Here is a 21,672-nt window from a genome sequence, read left to right as displayed (position 1 = left end):
TGATAGTCACTCTACTTACAGGCACTTTGAGCTCCTAAGAAGTCAAATGGGGTCTTCACGGCTACAGTGGTCACTAATACTGTGGTTTAATTTTCACTGTGGTTTTAATTTACTACTGAACAGCACTTTTACAAAATACACTGCAGTATACTTACTAACTTCAAGAAAAATATTAGCACAAATAACTTCATTAGCCTGCTTTTAAAAGTACAGCTGACAAAAGAATATTATCTATTTCTCTCTTCACTTATTAAAAAAAAAAAGTAAATGAAATTAACAGCTCATGGAGTTTTGCAATTTCAAGGTACAAATTTTGAAGAATTCTGGAGTATTTAGTTACTCACATAAACGTAGTCTAGTGCACTTCAGGAGTCACAGGGTGGGAAAAGTAAAGGAAAGGAAATCCGGTAACAAAAATATCTAGAAGTTTCAATCTTCTAGATTTAAAGAAAAGTGGGACAATTCAACCAGAGTTCCTAGACATAAAGCAAGTTTTTCTAAGCAAAACTAAGAGTTTTTTTAAATGTAAAATGGCAAAATCTATGCCCCTTATTTTCTTTACTTTCAACTCAGTTTTTCCTAAGTATAAAAAAAGCACACTTTTGAAAGGCTTAACTTTAATATTCTCTAGGCATCCCAGCATACCTCCTGAATGGCTGTCATGACAACGTGTTGAACCGATTCTTCCATCATCATTATGGTCTGGATGTACTCTGAAAATAAGAGCATTCTGAAATGTTACTGCTGAAACTCAAGTTACACAGATCATGAGGTCAGAAGCTGCATTCTTCTTACAAAACCATGTGTCACAGGTGACACTGAAATGCTTGATCATTAGTCAAATCCCACTCCAACAAACTTAGTTAAGAATTTGTCAAAAGTGTATTCAGGCATAAATCCAGGCTCAGTGGAACTCTGAATCAATGAAAAGAAGGGCATGATTGTCATCCATTTTTTTTCCTTCTGGCATCTCACACTTCTGAAATAACTACTTGTTTTCTGACCTTGTTCTCAAACTGTTCAGGCTATACAAGTGCTCAACCCATGCACAGGCTGTCCTTTTCTGTAAGTTTAACAATAATGTCCTGCCTTCCTACAGCATCCTCAATTCAAGGTATTTTCATATACATTCTTGGTTGCTGTTCTTATTTCTGTGCTGTATCACAAATAGGTCCCTTCTCCTTTTTCATTCCTGAGAAAACTGAAAAGTGGAAACTAGCTATAAAAGCTAAAATGGACTATGTAAGAGCAGACAAAAGGTCTGAAACTCTGGCTGTCATTTTGACAGAAAGGAAAACAAAATGAGTTAAATTAGAGACAGATATTTGATGTGACTTTGATGTAAATACAGTAAACACAGTTTTATTTATCTACATATGTATTTAATAAACATGTTCTTACGCTTCCTGTTTTAACTGTTAAGAACAAATGGCTGTAGTTGCTTTGTTATCTTAACCTGGCTTGAATTGAGAGTAATTTAGGGCAACTGGGTAACTATAAGACACAGTGCACCCAAGGAAAGTTTCAAGCATGAGATCTGGGACACTTCCACAAGCATCTCCACTGTTCATCACATTCTTTGTGGCATCCACAGGAAAAATAAATGGGTCCTCATTTTACCTGTGTGGGTCAGAAAGACAGTGCCATGGGAGTCAAGATAGGTAGAAGTCTCTTTTTAGTGACTCCTGAAGAGGGACTCAATCACTTAACAGATGCCTTGAGTGATATTTTGGATTCCCTTAAGGTAGCATGCTTTGTCTTCAGCTGCTGCCCAGAGGGCATGGTTGACAACTTTACTCTTTCTTATTTGCCAAACTCATGCATAAGTCTCAGAAACTACAGTAACCCAGATCACACCTTCAGATCAATCCCCAGTCATACTCATGGCTCAGCAAACAAAAACTGAAAATACGTACATTGCAAGCAAAACCAATTCCGCAGTTTGATACTCCAAAAGAAGTGAAGCTTACAAGAAGACAACAGTTATTAAATGTAGGGCAAAATAATGTCATCACTGAAAAAAATGTATTTTTCTCTGACAGCAACCCCTACATAGTCACACAACAAGCTGGATTTTCATCCACTAGTTGGGAGAAAACATGTTTTCAAAATTTAATACCTTGCTTCTGTTCACAATTCACAGCACATCCCAAAATAAGCTGAAGCATTCTCCCAAGCTCCGCAGCATCAGCATGCTCTCCAATCAGGTTAACATCAGGAAGGATGAAGTCATTAATCTGCTGCCCTAGAATCTGTGTAAAAACCCAGTACATATATGACCTTATCACTACACATATACATCCACACGATTCAAAATACAATGATGATTCAGAAGCAACAAGAGCAATTCACTCATACTTTAACACAGTTTTCAACCCACCTTTAAAACTGCCTAATACCTAACATCTAAATGTTAAAACAGGCTGCTTGACAGAATTAATATTTGGGAGAACATAAATCTGACTGTTTCAACTAATAAGCATCTATTAGTTTCAAACTTAGCAAGATTCTTTTCTTCAGATAAGAAAGGTAACGAAGGCAGGCTTCCATGGTGATCAACAGCACATGGATAATCAGATTTTCTTTTAGAGCATTCCATTAAAAAGAAATCTATCTCCTAAAAACACATGATGATGCACATAATATTTATTATACACAAGTCTCACATTTCTTACCAGTAAAAAGAAAGATTGAAATATTGCACTTGCACTGACGAATGACAAAAATAAGACATTAAAACTTGATTACACGGCCTCTCACTTTTAGAAAATTGAAGGATATTTAGCAGTCTCAGAGTTATAAAAGCTAGTTCCATGGAAGAGAACTTGACACTGTAGTACAATACATAATTAAACAGCCCACATGCGGGGGGGGGGGAAGCAACCCCAAACAAAAAACCGCACAAAACAAAACAAAAAAAAAACCACCCCATGTGAGTTACAATTAATGTAATCTTATTTATAATTAAGAAGGATTTACATTAATGATTGTCAGTAGAAGGAATTAAACAATTCTGCTAAATTGTTCATAAAGAGCTTTCAGGGGGCTGAAAATATGAATATGAAATACGGAATTAAACATAGTTCTGACAGATTAATTGCAGATAAAAAGGAACTGTCACTTCTTAAGCAGGGTGCAGTAAAAAAACAAAGACTGTGGAGGCAATGAAGTCATTTGTTTGCTGGAAACCCTTTTTCAAGTTAATATTCAAGAAAAACAGTGAATTAGGTAAAGGTATTTGTGAAAAACACTTAATAGATGTGTATGAAGAATACATGGAAATCAAGCCATTCAAAAGTTTTCCAGGGTTGGGGCTTTATGGAATTGTTGTAGCTGAGTTTGTTCTTATTTACTGTTTTTTCTATTGTGGCATTATTTTTAACAGCTTTCCAGCTGAGCACTAACACTACTAAAAATCTTTGTATACTTTAAAGGACTCAGATTCATTCTTGTTGGAAAAGACTTCCTTTAGGTCATTCTAATGAGAGTATGAATGCATCAAACACAACGGAAAATACTATCTTTGTATTATCAAGCACAATGGAAAATACTACCTTTGTATATATACTGCAACAATACAGTAAGCCACAATATTCTTGGATTATACAAACCTGGTTATGTTTTTATATTCTGTAGTTGCTGAATTTCTTTCAAAATCAATGCCAGATTTAAATCAGTAATATTTCATAGTTACTGATAATGTACTCGCTGTTAAAGAAAGCTGAAGGGAAGAGGCATCTCAGGAGACACTACGAAGAAGCCAAGGATGTGAAGGATTTTGAAATAGAGGATTTTGAAGTAAATGAAAGATATAATTTTATTAAAAAAAAATATGAAAATTATAGACTCTCCAATAAATATCCTGAGATGAAAGAGAGCATTATCTCCCTTAAAAAAAAAATAAAAATATGAGAGACCAAAAAAAAAAAAAGTTAGTTTTAATTCCAGAGCTCAGAGTTCTGCAGCAAGATTATTGGGGCATAACAAAGCGTGCAAGCTATAAATAGATAACTTTATCTTCTTGTTCTACCATACTATAATTGACAAAGACAGCAACGTAGGACAGCTATTGAAAAACTGCTCTCCTGAATGCAGTAGAAATTTCTGAAAATTAACAAAATTAGCATATAGTCTTTTCAAAGGCTTGTAGCTACATCAGGTAAAATCTACATACATTCATATCTATATTTTTGTAGAAGATGACTTCTAGGAGAGTGAATGGGGTTGAGGAAAACACAACCAGGATTCATAGCAAGATCCAGGTTATCCCCATTACCATCATAAGCATTGCCTCAACAGAAAAAAAAAAAAACAAAAAACCCCACAAACCAATATCCAGTCAAACTTACAAAACTGCATTATCTTTGCAGAACTTCATTAGCTTAAAACAGCTCAAATTCATTTGGTAGCAAAGTTTTTACACCAGAAACTTAATCATATATACTAAACAGCCAAAAAGAAGCTGGCATTGCTTTGCCATACAAATATAAATTTTCTGAGAAAAAAACCTTGTTTCTTTCTAGAATGTCAGTTATAAGCATCTTGCTTTTCCATCTATTTTCAAAATTTATTTCAGCTTATCAGTTTAACTTCTTCTTTCTAAAAATCTGTTCCTTTTTGAAGACTTAAATTTGTTAACAAACATCTTCCTCTCCAAACTATTTATGAGAAGCTAGTATTTTAAAACAGGCAATGTCCAGAACATACACATTATGGATTTTATGCTGCAGCCTGTACAGATCAATTTGCCACAAAACATCACTGAAATTAAAAACATATTTCAGCTGAAGATTCACCACTGAAAAAAATATTGTATCGTATCTCCTCTGGAGTGGTTTAATTCTGAGTTTGCTCAACAGCCTAAGAGGGAATGCCAAGGGCAGACATTGACATCTCAGGATTAAAACATTTAATAAAAAACTTTAATGTGTGGAGAGGCTAAAAATACTCTTTCGTTTCCCAAGGTAAAAAAAAACAAAAAAACAAACAAAAACAAAACAAACAAACAAAAAAAACCACCAAAACCCAAAAAACAAACAAGCAAACAAAAAAAAACCCCAAACCAACCAGCAGCAGTCTTTAGCTGGAGTGGGGGAGAAAGTGACAAAAATCAAACACAATTCCATCACTGGGACATAGTCAGCAAAGACCTCTACGATTTGTATGACAGAATTTGATGACTATTCAATACAGTAGGTGAGAAGTCTTAGAGAAGTCTAACACCTGAGAACAGGCAATGAAGCACTCTGTATGCCAAATACTTTGCAAGAAAAGGTCGTAATTTAATCAGCAGAATATAAACTACATTAAACGGGTTAGTTAAAATGCACAACCAAAAAGAAATGTAGATGTAGATTACTTAAAATGGTTCTTACCTCATGGTTGTAATCCAGTATTCCTTTTAAAATTTTCTTCAGGTTGCTTACCTATTTGACAGGAAGAAGTAGGAAATACAATAAATGCAAAGAATAAGTTACAGATAAATGATCAAAAAGTAGGCAATCACAGAAGAATCATATAAAAGAATCATACATATATTTGCACAATGAGACTTTCTGTTTGAGCAGTTTAATTAGAATGATCAAAGTTATGCAATATTCCCTTATGATCAGACTCCACACACAATTACAATTGGCAGAACCCATTTAAATTTGTTAAAAACATCACATTGCCTTGGATAGGCTCTAAATATTAATTTTCTGGAGTACTTGTTTATTTTAGAATTATTTTTGTATCTGGAAGTTAAACCACTCTTTTCCTCCTTTCTTCTCTTGAAGTATCCCAGTGATCTACTTTTTTTTGCAGAGATGAACCTCTTCTCCCAAACCAGTATCAGTTATTGCTCAGAATCGTCCTTTATTCCCAGCCTGTGTAAGCTTAATTTATTAACCTTCTCATTAATTATTCATCTTAGTTCTTCCAGTTTTGTTTGTGCCTGTCCATGTGTCATGCCACCCTCACCCCCAGTTCTTTACAACTGAATGTCTGTCTTAGAGTGTCAGGGCAAAATTCACATTTCTCAGTGATGCCTTCACTGCTGTACAAAGACAGCTTCTGTTCACTTGCATAATCAATACCATCCATGAAGTGCCTCCTGCTTGCCGCACTTCTCTAGTGCTGAATATAGTTCCCTTTCTGGAGAAAATCTATTTACATCATGTCTCTGAGATAAAGAGTGCCTTTAAAATTATAAAAATGCCCAATAGATTCCATAAGTGATATTTAGGGGAAAAAAAATAGTATTTTTTTGCTGAGCTACAGATTCCCACCAATTTAAGTCCAAGTATTTAAGCAAGGAACGTGGATAATGGTAGCAATTGCACTATTGTCTCCTGAGACAGAGGAGTAGCTGAGGGAACTGGAGTTGTTTAGTTTGGAGAAATGTAGGCTAAGGAGAGATCTTATCTGCACTCTACAGATACATGAAAGGAGATTGTAGCAAGGTGGAGTTGGTCTTTTTTCCCAAGCAGCATGCAATAGGACACGAGGTAATTGCCTCAAGCTCTGCCAGGGAAGGTTTAGATTGGATACTGGGAAAAATTTCTGCACTGAAAGGGTTATCAAGCACTGGAACAGGCTGCAAAAGACATGTTGACATGGCACTTTGGGACATGGTTTATATGATAGACTTAGTATTGTTAAAGTTAATAGCTGGGCTCTTGAGGGTTCTTATTTACTACGAAATTACAAGTCCTTACCAGTGTAAAACATCATTCTATGAAGCCTGTAAACAGGTTCTGCAAAGAATGACTGATGGAAATGCTGCATAATAGCACCCGTATAATATATACTGTCCCTCCCATAACAACATAGTAATTAGTTTACTTTGAGGTTTACACCTTCTACTACCAAAACCCTGCTATTTCTGTAATACTACACATTATGTGTCATGTTTCTGTGAGAACTACAACTACCTTCTAGCTATCCACCCAAAAGCAATCACCATCACCACTCTCCAAGACTATGCACAATCATAAACAAAGTCTGCAAGAGATTTAAGAATTTAAAGAAATGTAGGTAATTTTTTTTTGATGTCAAATCACCACGACGAATACTGAACTGATTGGAATGTAATTTTCAAACTTGATTCATTAAAATTTTCCGGTTTACAATTTACCTGAGTCTGCTGCGGAAAGTGCCACAGAAACACAAAGGCCAGGTTGCAGAATTTAAGTCTAGTTTGCCAATGAGAAACCTTGAATTTGAACATAAACCCAAACAATGAGAAATAAAGTTACCCACCTACAAAATATTTCTTTTTCCCTTTTCTTGTAAGCATTGCTTGGATTAAAATCCCTTAAATACAAAGAGTCATATTCCTCCATAAAACTTTTATAAAGCTTAGTTAGATTTGAGATGCTGGAACAAAATCAGTATTGATCAAAATCTGTCATCAAAACTAACATACAGGACAGCATCCTTGGAAAAAGAAAGCAGCAAACAAACGGGGGGGGGGGGGGGGGCCCCCCAAATCCCACCTAAGGTCCTATTTTATTCCACTTAGTACTGCTGGTTTATTCCAAACAGCAGTACAAAGATAACTTGCTTTCAAGAGTTAACTTTACCATCTTTGTATCCAGCACACAAACAGATAATTGTAAGGCTAGAGAAGCTCCTTTATAGACTGGTTTAAGCTTAACGATCTTCAGTATTACTCAGACGGTTCTTGACTTTTTTCTTTAGCTCATCTGCAGCTCATCTACGTACACTTGGTTCTACTGCCACTGGCAGATAATCATCATGGGGAAACTACTACAAATGTTTTGTATTTTGAGAGTCAACACAGTAACTCCAACATTTGCCAGGTTATAGCACAAGTTCTTACAAGGAAGACTTGTAATGAAAATTAAGAACAGCACAAGAAAGCATTGAAAACAACAAATTACAACAGAATTCTAAATCACAGCAGATGATTGCTGTTCAAAATCTAACTATAACTAGTTAAGAAAGAGCACTAAATCATTGCCATGGTTTAAGCCCAGATGGTAACTCAAAGCCACAACAACAGAACACAACAGATAGAATTTCCAGTGTTAATCATGACTATAAATCACTGTATCATCCTTTGGAGATCAGGCCATGATCATACAGGATGCTTATTCATTTGCGTCAGCATCCCAATTTCCTTCTTTCCCTTAAAAAACTAATACACTCTCTTCCAAATCCCTTCCACATCTGTTCTCTGCACCCATACCTTTCTCAGATGAGACAGAAAACTCATGGAGGGAGCAAGGGGGGCAGAAATAGTGGCAACTATGCTTTATTCCACTTTAAAAGCTGTTGCAACTCACAACAGATGTATTACTAAATATTTCTAGAGTAGATTAATAGATGAATATTCATTTTCAATCTCTTTTCCATGTGTCATTTCATGGTTTATTTCCCCACTCTCATATTACCAAGGGGAGGACATTTGCTTTCAACTAGTGCATGCACAAAGGGAACCTGTATGTTATCATTCATTCTTTGAATACCTAGATGTCATTAATATCCATACAGAGCTGTGTGGATGTTCCTTCTGTTAAATGCTAATTACCCTCTCAGTTTACAACCGTCTTGTCTGTAGTGTAGTACTACACAGCTAGCACACACTGTCCAGTGTCAGACTGACCCTTATCACACAGCACTAACTTGCCCTGGGTTACTGAAGGCAACACATGATCTGTGAACACCATATGACTTTGATGTTTTCTCCTATTTCCTCCCCCTCTCCCCCCCCCCGTCATATGAAATCTCTATTTTTATTTCAGTACAATTTACTTCCTGCTTGCAAACTGAGGGTCTGTAAGGGTAGTCCATCTAGATTTCACTTTTTATGGATATACTTGAGCAACAGAAGGAAAGCCTGATGAAGTGGGGAGTAGAGATGCCCTTAAGCTTCTGACTGCTGTCAAAAAGGGAGCATGGGCTATCTAATCCCTTGTTTTCTCTCTCACATTATGACAGCCAGTCCCCAATTTTGCATTTATCCTTATATCACATGTATGACTGAAATCCTGTCTGTGCTGAAGAGTCTGTATAAATTGACTTATCCTTGTACATTTCAGGTCCTGGTATGTCTGAACAGGACCCCAAATGTTCTGACATGCTGTTCAGCAGTTCTCTTCCCTGGGTAATTATACATAGACCTATTTTGCTTCACACAAATTATAATTAAGAACCTTATAACTTCTGGAAGTGTTGGCGGGGCAAACTTGCAAGTGGTGAGAGAATTATTAATCAGCTTCAGGTATTTCATTAAGGTACATATTCTTTCCAGGTGCACTTAAAACTGCACTTAAAAGGATGGGCCGGAAAGGGAGAGACAGTATGCCCACATTGTTCCCACCATACACATACACATTAGGTTTCTGCACTAAACTGCATTCTGTGAGAATGTGTCTCTTCACCAATTATAAATGGACCCTAGAGAAAGGTTATACCACTAGCTTTGGGGGGTTAGCCCCTTCCAACCTGTATTCTGCAAAAATAAACCCCTAAATGATTTTAAATGATAAATCCCAGCTTCTACCATGAAGGAATTCAGAGCAAACATATCTGTACTACTGTAGGGAGTCAAAATCAATCCTCAAAAATAATGTTTGCTTACTCAGATTACAGCACAAAGCAGTCCATGTTCTAATTTCAGTGGTTATTCTATTTTACAATATTGTATCAAACACAAAGCATTCAAACTGTACTAGTTGCAGAAAGTCTAGTGCCTCCTGTTGTTTGAATGTGCTGCTCAGTAATGGAAGAAAATGGAACAGTTTCCTACCATTAAACATCAATAAAACTGTACTTAAAACCGATACTGTACTCTGAAAGCCAAAGGAAGTTCAGGTTAAACAAACAAACAAAAAAAAAGCCAGAAATTAAGCTCACAGCATATTTCCTTCCCTTCCCAAGATACGTATGACTATACTGAATGGAAGGGGGGGGGAAATCCATTTTTATCTCATCACTTACACAGTCAATAACTTATTCTGTAACTGCCAGAATTGACATGTGTATATCAAAATCCTTAACTGTTCAAATTTCTGTTCTATTACTAGTATTCATGTACTAATCTTGTTTCCTGACCTGGAAATTTATTTCCTACAAAATCTGGCAACAGAATTATTTTGTATGCCATTTCCCATTTTCAATAAAGGCCATTTTGTCTTCAAAATGTCCTCTTCTTCAGCATGAAATACTAGTGTACACATAGTTTGAACTCTAACTATTAAAATGTGCATTTCTATATAATGAAATGGATATGTCTTTGCCTCCCCTTTTTTAACCCCAGCCCCTCAACATAAAATTGCAGTTAAGACAGCACTGAAAGTAGTTTTCTTGCCCAAGGGAAAACAAACTTCTCTGTAAATGGATGTATGCTATGCCCCAGAAATTTTAACACTAAGAAGTAAAAACATGTTTCTTCAGTAAGCACAACAAAGATCTGCCCCGCTGCAACACAAAATGCTTGCTCAATGCTTCATGCTTTGCAAGTCCTCTGAGTTCTAATATTTCCCCTTTTCTATCTTGTGCATTGCCCAATCTCTCAAGTCAAGACAACCTGCCCTGAAACCAAGAACAAACATCCCTGTAAACTTACGTACTTCTTTAAACTTGTACAGCAACATGAAAAATACTTTCCTAAGACTGCATTCCTGCAGTTATCAGCAAGAGAACTGCTGAAGAAAAAAAATTGTTTATTCCAATAAAGAGGAATAAACAGGACAGCATCCAATTCAAAGTTAACAACTGCACAATTTTCTGAGTCTCTTTCAGCAGTAGTTAGGAATGCTGTATCAGGCCTAAACTAACCCCTATCAGGCCCTCCTAACCACTGTTCCACAAAATGGAACTACCTGCACATTACATTTTAGTTTGTTTTTTTCTTAACTTCCCCAACTAGACTAGCTCCTTTATGTGGTTCCTAATACCAGGAGCTTGCGTAAGTGGTGAATACTACAACATATGATATCAGAGGCAAAGAGCAACCATGTTTAGCAACAAGAATATAATTCAGCTCATTAGCATAACTTGTGAGGTAGTAAGACAACCCAATAATAATTTCATATGGTACTTCTTGGAATATGAAGGGAAATCTAGATCATAATTATGGAGAGCATGTTTTCTACATTTTATATCTAGTACCAAAACAATAGAAATGCACCAATTGAAAGCATTCCTATAAATGGATAGGCTCACAAGAGATTTGAACAACTAGATTACTAGTAGTGTTAACTCATATATGAAGAACAGTTGGATAGTATAAGATTACTTTTCTGGTTACACAGTAAGAGTTAAAATATCAGTCTTCACAAAAAGGGAAGTGGTATATAAAAAAATTATACAAAAATTTAAAACATGAAGTCTTATGTTCTCATTTACATATATTTATGAGAGAGGAAAAAAAAAAAAAGTGACATCAGCAAGAAACTGAAAATTGACCTGATATTTTTCCAATCTCAATCACAAAAGGAAGTTACCAGATTGCTCAGCTTTTTAGCTTTTTTAATTATTTTTTTTATTTACACCTGCTAAGCCTTAGTATTTGCCAAACTGGTGGGAGACGTAAAAAAAAATAAAAATTATTCCTCAAGCTCCATATGAAAGATACAGAAGCTACTGCTCTGCTTTCAATCAGCACTGAAGTGCTATTAAACCAAACAGTTCTCAATTTGTTGTTCTCCAAATTCACCAGCCAAGAATTAAATATTCCTTAGAGAAAAACAACAGAAATATTTTACAGAAAAATAAAACCTTGTATGCAGCTGTTCACTTGCAATTCCGTATGTTGCTTTGAAAATTTTATTGAAGTTAACTGCCTCAAGCAGCAGAACTAAAGATAATTTATTTTTTTTAGGGATCACATCTTTTATTCACTAGCCAGTCAATCTAGCCTCAGCAATGTATACACATTTTTGCTGGCAGCCCTGGAAGATAAAACATTCTAAAGCAGTCCAGACACACACCCAACCGGCCATGCAGCAGAAACCACACTGACAAGATCTGCTGGCCAAGTCAAAATATACTTAGCAGGAGCATGGTCCATCCTTGTCTCAGGTGGCACTTACTTGTGTGTTCTTTCTATTCAGCCAGTGATGTTGATGAGCCTATAATTACTAGAGCATTTCACAGTTCTAGCTGTTCCCCAAGACGTTCAGAAGAGGTTTTGGTAGCCAGAACAAAATAGTTTTACAGGAAACATGAATTGACAGACAAACCATCACTATTTTGTTTCCCCAAGGAGTCAGGCAGGAAATGACAATTTATAAATTTACATATATCGTTCTCTGAACAAAACTTGTCAGAAACTGCACTTAAGTCTGCATGCGAAACTATGTTCTTCAGCCACAGCACTGTAAATTCTATTTAAAAAAACTTAAGGTTTGCAGAGAAAGTACTAGAATACCAAGTGATACAAATGACCCAGCAAATAGACTGTGGTTAAAAAACATGCTGAGCACAAACAACACAGAAAAAAATACAACTTCCTCTTTTAAATGACGGTTCTGCACAACTACTGAGCATGTAAAAGGAAAAACACTTTACTGTTTTTATTTAAATAAATTGCTTATTATTCTACCATTTTGATGCAACTGCTTCTCAAAGCTGTTTTCAATGCTACTTTCTTTTGCATTTAAAAAACCCTTTCACTCAACATTTGACAAACAAAGAGAAGTAATGAATGCATAAAACATATTTCAACATTTTCTTTTAAATACTGAAACCAATTTACAAACTCAAATTATCTTTTTCACTAAACTGTACAGGACTAACAACATAAAAAACATAAGTAATTGAAATGGTCTAAAATTCAAAATGCTGTATTATAAAGCAAGGTCATAATCTATACAAGGTCATACACTAATCAAGGTCATACACTAATATTTAGGTTTCAACATCTTATTAATAACTGAAATACAGACTCACAGACAAGCAAAGTCAAATACCTTTAGCCTCCAGTTATCTCCTACTTCTGTTTTGATCCTGTTCAGCCAGTTTTCGTCAAAGTAAGCTGGATCTCTGAAACACACACAGAAAAAGAATATACATTAAAAACAGGTTACAGAAACTGTGACGATACTATGGTGATTAAGCTCCTGTCTTAGGCTGAGGTTATTTAGATGACTACCTCTACATCCTATACATGGCCTGTATATAGTAATTCAGAATGCTGCTACTACTCACTTTTTTAAGGCCTTGCACCCTGCTGACAGCACAGCTTCATTAGTGTGCCTTGAGTAGCTAATACTTTAGAGGAAGTTGCTGTACTTGGAATGCATTTTGCCACTTTTTCCCCTAAATTCCTCTTCCTCTAATTTAGCAGCTGGTGCTGGAAGGATATTTGATTGAGTTACTTCAAAGCATTACAAACATTTCTTTTCTACACAGTATGGAACCCTACTACTATACACTGCTTATATAACTACTACTAAACACAAAGCTTGAGACTGAACAATACGTATGTTGGTTTTATACAGTAAGGAGAATTAACAAGTATCTCCTAAGTATTTACTACTGAGAACACACTTTACTATTATTTCATCTACTAAACACTGTTAGTTTTTTCAAATCTCTTTACATGATAACTGTAGACAAATTTTTTTCTATCTTCTGCACTTCTGATGAGGGAGTGAATAACACCTACTTCTTGTACAGTGTACTTTTATTTCCATGAATGTCTTCCCTCTCTTCTTTTTTCTCACAAGCATCTTCCGTAAGTTGCTTCTTCAAGGCAACTCCTAAGACTCTTTTGCCTCCAAGTTCCAAAAGACTAACATTTTCTACTGTTCACTTACATTAAATTTTCCTTATTATCATACAGAAATTTGCAAATGCTATGATTGGAATTAAGGAGAGAGAATGCACTATAAATAACTGGTTTTAAAAGAGTAGGTTAACATAATATAAGGAAAGGCTTATCTTACGTACATTTAAAGTTAACATAATCAGGGGGAATGGAAAAAAAAACACCAAAACCCACAAACCCCCAAAAACCAAAAAACCACACCAAACTCAAAACTTTCTTTTTTTTTTTTTTTTGCAAGCATAAATCGCTTAAAATGAAGTACTATTATGTTCTCTGCTGTATCCTCTACAGATAGAAAGGTTCTGGATTTAGCAGAACACCTAAGGGCACGATGCTATGAGATTTTTTGGCAAAAGCTCACGAAAACTATGAACGTATCTGGAGATTGAAATGACATCTATATCATGTATGCTCTAAACCCGCAATTTTATCAGTATTTGTATAGAGCACAGACTCCATCTTCCCCAGTGTCTTCTTCACAATACATCATGGTCTGCAAGCAGCCCATGATACAATATGCAGCAATAGAGAGAGATCACAAACAGCAACATTTCTCTACTGACACATTCCAATAGTTATTTTTACACATTCTGTTACAGACTCTGGTGAAGATTACAGAGTATTTCCTTTCCTCTGACACAGCATCCGCAAACATATAGCTGGAAGAACAGCTTTAATTACTGGTTAAGTTGATGACTCCAAATTACTCCTATTCAAAAACAGTACACTTCTAGCACAGATGACAGAATCTTAAACTGGGAAACAGAAAAAGCATCTCTTATCCAGAGTTTTATCTAGTTTTGAAATAGATGTTTCCAATAGCTTTCAAATGCCCTCTCTGCTCTAAAAATAAGGTAAACCTAAGAATGAAATTTGATTCAAATATATGTAAGATCTACTAGAGATGAAGGCTCACATTTATGGGAAACAAATGGCACTCCTTACAAAAAGACTTGATTTGCCAAACTTCCACTTAATCACAACAAAATCATCTGGATAGTAATGAAAAAAACAAGAGTTCAAGCCCCATATAGCTCCACTTGATTCCATATGAGGTATGGAGCTCAAAAAGCACAGCAGTATCTTTCAAATGGGTCTTCTGAGAATTGCCAACAGCCAAGCAAGAGCCTTGCATACAACAAATTCACAACTACAAAGTATTTATGCAGTTGAGTAAGGAAGCAAGTATCCCTAATCACTTGTGCTTAGTTAGCAAAAACGACCCATGGGACTATCTTAAGGACTGTATCTTACCTTTTTAAGGATGGTAGTTGGTCACTAACATCTTCAGCTGCTTCAAGGCTGTAGTGCCATGACTATACTAAATCTTGACTTAGCATTTTCATTGCAAATCATGTCTCTAACAGCAACACAGGTAAGCATAAACAACAGCTGACCAGAAGCAGAATTATATTTGGAATGGCTGGATGGCTAATATCATGCCCAATTTTTAACACTAAGGGCACTAACTAAGGAAAACCAACAAGTTTCCAAGGTCAGCTCCCACTCATTCCACTCTGGAAGCCTGTATTTCAATAGCTAGTAAGCAGCTTTCCTCAGCTATGACTGCAGTAGAAGCAGCACACTGACCAGCAACTGGCCTTCAATGTCTTCATTTAAGTCTCGGGCTACCTAAACCTTTACATGAGTCATCAGACACGTATCAGGAAGGTCTCAGAGAACTAAAACGAAACTCAGTTTGGTAGTCCTCTTCCACAGATCTCATTTAGTTTTTTTTTCTGTTTAAGTACACAAATGTCATGGAAGTATCACAGGGTCCCATAGCTGAAAAGCAATCCACTCAATCATCAACACGTAACAGTGGTCAGAATTGTATTTCCAATTCTCTTGACAGCACCTCCATGCAGATTACACTGTAATTAGTGGCATACTGCAAAATAAAAAACTTTAAAAAATAACCCACTGTAGCGGGAATACAACAAATAGAAAAGCAACAGGTTGGGTATTACATCAAGCAAATCTAGAATGATCATCCGTTTCTCAGCCATAAATCACCTCAGAATCATGGAATAGTTAGGGTTGGAAAGGACCTTAAGAACATCTAGTTCCAACCCCCTGCCACAGGCAGGGACACCTCACACTAAACCATGTCATCCAAGGCTCTGTCCAACCTGGCCTTGAACACTGCCAGGGATGGAGCATTCACAACCTCCTTGGGGAACCCATTCCAGTGCCTCACCACCCTCACAGTAAAGAATTTCCTCCTCATATCCAATCTAAACTCCCCCGTTTAAGTTTTAACCAATTACCCCTTGACTTCTCACTACAGTTCCTAATGAAGAGTCCCTCCCCAGCACCCTTACAGGCCCCCTTCAGATACTGGAAGGCTGCTATGAGGTCTCCACGCAGCCTTCTCTTCTCCAGACTGAACAGCCCCAACTTTCTCAGCCTGTCTTCATAAGGGAGGTGCTCCAGTCCCCTGATCATCCTCGTGGCCCTCCTCTGGACTTGTTCCAACAGATCCATGTCCTTTTTATGTTGAGGACACCAGAACTGCACACAATATTACAGGTGATGTCCCACAAGAGTTGAGTAAAGGGGCAGGATCACCTCCTTCGACCTGCTGGTCATGCTCCTTTTGATGCAGCCCATGATACGGTTGGCTTTCTGGGCTGTGAGCACACACTGCAGCTGGTTCATGTTCATTTTCTCATCGACCAACATCCCCAAGTCCTTCTCCGCAGGGCTGCTCTGAATCTCTTCTCTGCCCAACCTGTAGCTGTGCCTGGGACTGCTCCGACTCAGGTGTAGAACCTTGCACTTGTCATGGTTAAACTTCATGAGGTTGGCATCAGCCCACCTCACAAGCATGTCAAGGTCCCTCTGGATGGCATTCCTTCCCTCCAGCGTATCAACTGAACCACACAGCTTGGCGTCATCAGCAAACTTGCTGAGGGCGCACTCAATCCCACTGTCCATGTCACCAACAAAGATGTTGAACAAGACCGGTCCCAACACCGATCCCTGAGGGACACCACTCATTACTGGTCTTCAGCTGGACATTGAGCCATTGACCACAACTCTTTGTGTGCGGACATCCAGCCAGTTCTTTATCCACCGAGTGGTCCATTCATCAAATTGATGTCTCTCCAATTTAGAGATGAGGATGTCATGTGGGACAGTGTCAAACGCTTTGCACAAGTCCAGGTAGATGATGTCAGCTGCTCTACCCCTGTCCATCAGTTCCATAGGCCCATCATAGAAGGCCACCAAATTGGTCAGGCAGGATTTCCCCTTAGTGAAGCCATGCTGGCTGTCACCAACCACCTTGTTGGTGTGTCACCAACCACCTTGTTGGTCATTCCTAGTGTGTTGTTGTAATTTCATTTCTGTCCTCCAAAGCCTGATCATGGCTCCAAAATAATACCAACAGCAGTTCTTTCTCTCTATCAAAATAATGGCAATCTAATGTGAAATGACAGATTTTTCCACCAGAATTTATATAAATACTTTTTAAAAGGGGCTTCCAGACATCAGGTCATTCACAGCCCCTGCTGCAAATAAGTTTTACTCTGCTGAATCTTTGGGAATTAGGATTCAGTCACATTCAGGGTTCTTCAACTCCCTTTGTCCATGTCATTAAGAAAGATGCTGTCATTAACACAGTTTCAAATAGTATTACCTAATACGAAAATCTGTGGTGGTGAACTGAGTAGCTATGACTATAAAACCTAACAGTTTATTTTCAAGAGGTACTGTGCTAAACAAGGGCAGCAGATAACTGACTGGAGCATCATTATTACCACAAGATAATTTGTCTGAACCAAGCATTTTTAATTCAGTAAGTTCCTGAGCCTAAACCCAAACTCAGACAATCTCTTGCAGAATTATAAAGGTATTGCATTGTATATCACCTGATTGCTGCCTACCATCTGAAAGCACTGCAGATAACTGGGACTTTTTTTCAGAGCAGAAGATACTTATGCTGTTGTTAAGGCTGTTATCACTTCATGTGATGTTGTTTTCAGCAGTGCTCACTTATACAATATCCATCTTATTTTGTATGTAAATTTTCCTTTATTTAAGCAATCATCTCTCCACATCATAGATGCCAAGAGACAAAAATATTCTCCTGAAGAAAAGCAACCCACAGAGCATGTAGTATAACTCATGATTATTACTCATTTTAACAGTGCTACAGTAAGCTGCTCTAAGAAACGTCTGTTTACAAAAATTTTCCTCCCCCGGTGCTATACAAAAGCACAGCTTTTGTGTTCTGCATGTGTCAAAACATACACAACCTGGTGCAATGTATAATGTAACAAACGAATAATTCATTAAGTGGGGCACAATGCACTAATGACAGATGAAGATGTATACCATCTCTTACATTTACCAAGGCTAGTATGACAGATGAAGAAAGTAATAAAACAGTCTCCAGAGTAGGATGAAAGAAAAATTTCAAATTGTAGCATAAACCATGGAATTATGCTGTTCTAAGAATACCAATGGGCAGTGAAAACATGAGTGACTTCAGTGAAGGGTACAAAAAAAAAAAAAAAAACCAAAACAAACAACAACCACACCCCCACCCCCCGAAAAAAACTATCTGCTCTACTGCTATCTGCTCTACACAGCATAAGCTGTATGATTTTAGGCAGTCTACTCATAGACAGTTCAAACATTTTCTTTTGCTTCAGATCTTTACCCCAGGAGGATAACACTCTAAAATAATCAACACTGATTGCGTACAGGCATCTTATCTTAATGTATTTCACACCAATTCTAGTCAGAGGGACTAGTAACCTCAAAATCTGAACACGAAGGAACTGTCAATCTCACAGAGGATACAAAAAAAAATTATATAAGTTACTGCATAGGCTACATTTCTTCCTCTAAGACAACATAGTTGGTGCTGGAGAATCCCATTCAATAGGGCTTTACCTTATTTGAAGATACAGGTTTTATGGTAAAAAGAAAGCGTCCTTCAGGGATTTACCAACACTTGTTTATTAACAACTGAACATATAAGCAAAATGATTACAGCTTGGTTACATTTCTGGCATTTTATATCACACACTACACCAATGTAAAGCTTCTGAAGGTGTTAGTATTTCCCTTTGTAGTCTTTTTTTTTTCCTCAAAGCCTCTTCTAGCAGTTTTATTACATAAAATTCTGCTACATTAGTTGTTACTTTTGATGAACCTTCTGTAGTTACAAATGAGCTGGTTGCTACCTTGAGTGCAAAAAAGTGTTGAGAACAATGTTACAAACAATTGAGAATAATGGAAGGAGCTACTGGCTCCTTCTGAACACCTGACAAAACGCAAAGCTGGGTTTTTTTTAATCACCTGATGAATAAGCAATATCATTCCCTTTTTTCTTTTACTGACAGCAAATCCTACAGTTCTGTGTGGCGCAAATTTTCTGTGTATCTAAAGCAACTAATTTCCTGAACTAGGAATCTCTTTGAAACTGTTCCTCTTGATAAATTAGCATCTTAATTTCATCTTGTTTCCACTGTTGCTACATCTCATAAGTACCAATGGACTCTTTCTATGAAGGTGGAGATTAAAAAGAAAAAAAAAAAAAAAGAATAGAAAGTTCAGACCTCTAAACTTTTTTTTTTTTTTTCAAGGAACCTTACTCCCCTGTGGAAATATATCCAGTTCATTGCACCACCCCAACAACATTCAACTTCCATCAATACTCTACACCTTTGAGTTCTTCACTGACTGCATTTTCTTCCTTCATAAAGAACCCTTTTCTTTTTTTTGTTCCTTTTTTCTGTTTGGGGGGGGGGGGTGGTGTTGTTTGTTTTTTTTTTAACTCTCACTGGATATATTAACTTGCTCTTTCAGCTGTTTTTAAACATTAATTTAGTATAGAGAAAGTCCTGATGCACCCAAAAGTTACCGTTACATCAGAATGTAATTAACCTTTTAGTACTACCAGTCTCAAAGGACACTCATTGATGAAGAACCCTAAACAGGAGGCAACTATACTGAAAGACATGCAAATTTCAAAGAACATGCATTACAGAAATCACAACTTGTCCTTCTCAGTTAACAGCATCTAAGCTTTCTGTCTCCAGTCAAGACAATAAATTCACCTTTTGAAGACTTCATGTCAAATCTACAACTGTTCAAGCTCTCATGGCATGTCATTTGTTTGCACTTGACCTGGTGCTTTCAGGCTGCGCTTGTTCGTTGCTACTTAACATCACTGCATGACATTTTCAAATAATCTTGAGCACCCAGTTATGTTGCTCCTACACATTTCTATACCTGCAAAAATTTTCTTTGATGTGATTATTTTTCGGGACAGAGAGGGTGCCAGTGCTAATATTATAAAAAGAAGGACAGACTGGAAAAACCTGCTCCAGACTTGCTTCATATCATTTAACATTCCCAGGTGCCTGACTTAAGTATTCTTCCTGTGGTATCTGTCTGAAGGACAGAAAGAAAATTTCACTGCTAGTCTGGAACTTGGTTTTGTTTTCAAGAAAGAATACTTAAATTGGTCTAGTCAACACGCTCATGATCAGTTTTCTAGTCAACTATACAAATGCTGATCCCTGCACTGCAATAATACTTTCCCGGAAAATTATTCATGCTATCATTCCTGTTTTGCAATCCAAGATCAGCTTGCTGCTGCACTTCAAAGTTTATTTCAACAGAATGTAGTCAATATTTAGCAATATTACTGCTAAATCTCTACATGACAATCAACAGACTCAATAGCACAAGTACGCAAAACAGTAAATCTGAAGCACAACTACCAGAGAGTAAGACAGCCAAATACAAATATTGTCAGGTTCAATTACCTGGGCCTAAGGAAATAACTTCAAAATTACTTACATCTTTACGTATAAACTGGGTAAACTAAAGAATTCTCACATTCAGTGTCAGCATGGCAGCTTCTATGGGAAATATTTTAAAATCATGCTACAGAAATGCAGTATTTGCATTGTACACCTCTTATTAAAGTATCACTTCATCAACTGAAAACAGTATCAGAACTTTATGAAGACAGGCTGAGAAAGTTGGAGCTGTTCAGCCTGGAGAAGAGAAGGCTGCATGGAGACCTCATAGCAGCCTTCCAGTATCTGAAGGGGGCCTATAAGGATGCTGGGGAGGGACTCTTCATTAGGAACTGTAGTGATAGGACAAGGGTAACAGGTTAAAACAGGGGAAGTTTAGATTGGATACAAGGAGGAAGTTCTTTACTGTGAGGGTGCTGAGGCACTGGAATGGGTTGCCCAAGGAGGTTGTGAATGCTCCATTGCTGGCGGTGTTCAAGCCCAGGCTGGATAGAGCCTTGGATGACATGGTGTAGTGTTAGGTGTCCCTGTCCATGGCAGGGGGGTTGGAACTTGATGATCTTAAGGTCCTTTCCAACCCTAACTGTTCCATGATTCTGTTTCCCTTTCTTAATACCAAGGCAGGGAGAAAGGCAATACTTCAAGTAGTGGCAGTACAAGTCAGTAAGGTCATTGATGGGCCTTCAACACTGAAGTTTCATTTTGGTTTCTATATTATATTTTAGATCCAACTTCTGATTAGTCTTTGAACTAGTCAATCAAGAATACATACAGCTATACAATATATCAACACCTATCACTGTTGGTCCACCATTAAGCGGAACCTGTGTCCTATGGAAGAACTACAGACAGTAGTTAAAGATGGATGAATATCCGTATTAACTATTTACTATTAGATTGTTTCACATTAACTATTTACTATTAGATTGTTTCTAAAGGCATGTCACTATTTTTTCTACATACACTGAAAACAGATTCACAGATGATTATGCTGAAATCCTAACCTACTCTAACTGAAAATACAATTTAAACGGTCACCATCTTTTATACTCCAGCAAGTAAGAAAGAACACCATCTTTCCAATCCTAGAAAAGGAATAGTACA

At 37.0% G+C, this 21,672-nt stretch overlaps 1 protein-coding gene across 4 annotated transcripts in view; it reads right to left on the bottom strand.

Moving 5' to 3' along the window:
* The window catches only part of HOOK3 (hook microtubule tethering protein 3), a 90,994-nt gene that overhangs the window by 49,450 nt on the left and 19,872 nt on the right, over positions 1–21,672 (bottom strand). For all 4 annotated transcript variants that reach the window (XM_061366090.1, XM_061366088.1, XM_061366089.1 and 1 more), the window contains exons 3-6: positions 12,924–12,996; positions 5,376–5,426; positions 2,120–2,252; positions 646–713 (exon numbers count right to left, since the gene is read on the bottom strand). In XM_061366090.1, coding sequence (XP_061222074.1) covers positions 646–713; positions 2,120–2,252; positions 5,376–5,426; positions 12,924–12,996 — 325 coding nt within the window. The remainder of the gene's footprint in view (positions 1–645; positions 714–2,119; positions 2,253–5,375; positions 5,427–12,923; positions 12,997–21,672) is intronic.

The sequence above is a fragment of the Neopsephotus bourkii genome, unplaced genomic scaffold, assembly GCF_033783945.1.
Source record: "Neopsephotus bourkii isolate Nb327-2 ecotype Australia unplaced genomic scaffold, CSIRO-AGI_Nbou_v1 NB_1298, whole genome shotgun sequence".
In the NCBI taxonomy this organism is placed as follows: Eukaryota; Metazoa; Chordata; class Aves; order Psittaciformes; family Psittacidae; genus Neopsephotus; species Neopsephotus bourkii.
This window is presented reverse-complemented; position numbering and strand designations above follow the sequence as displayed.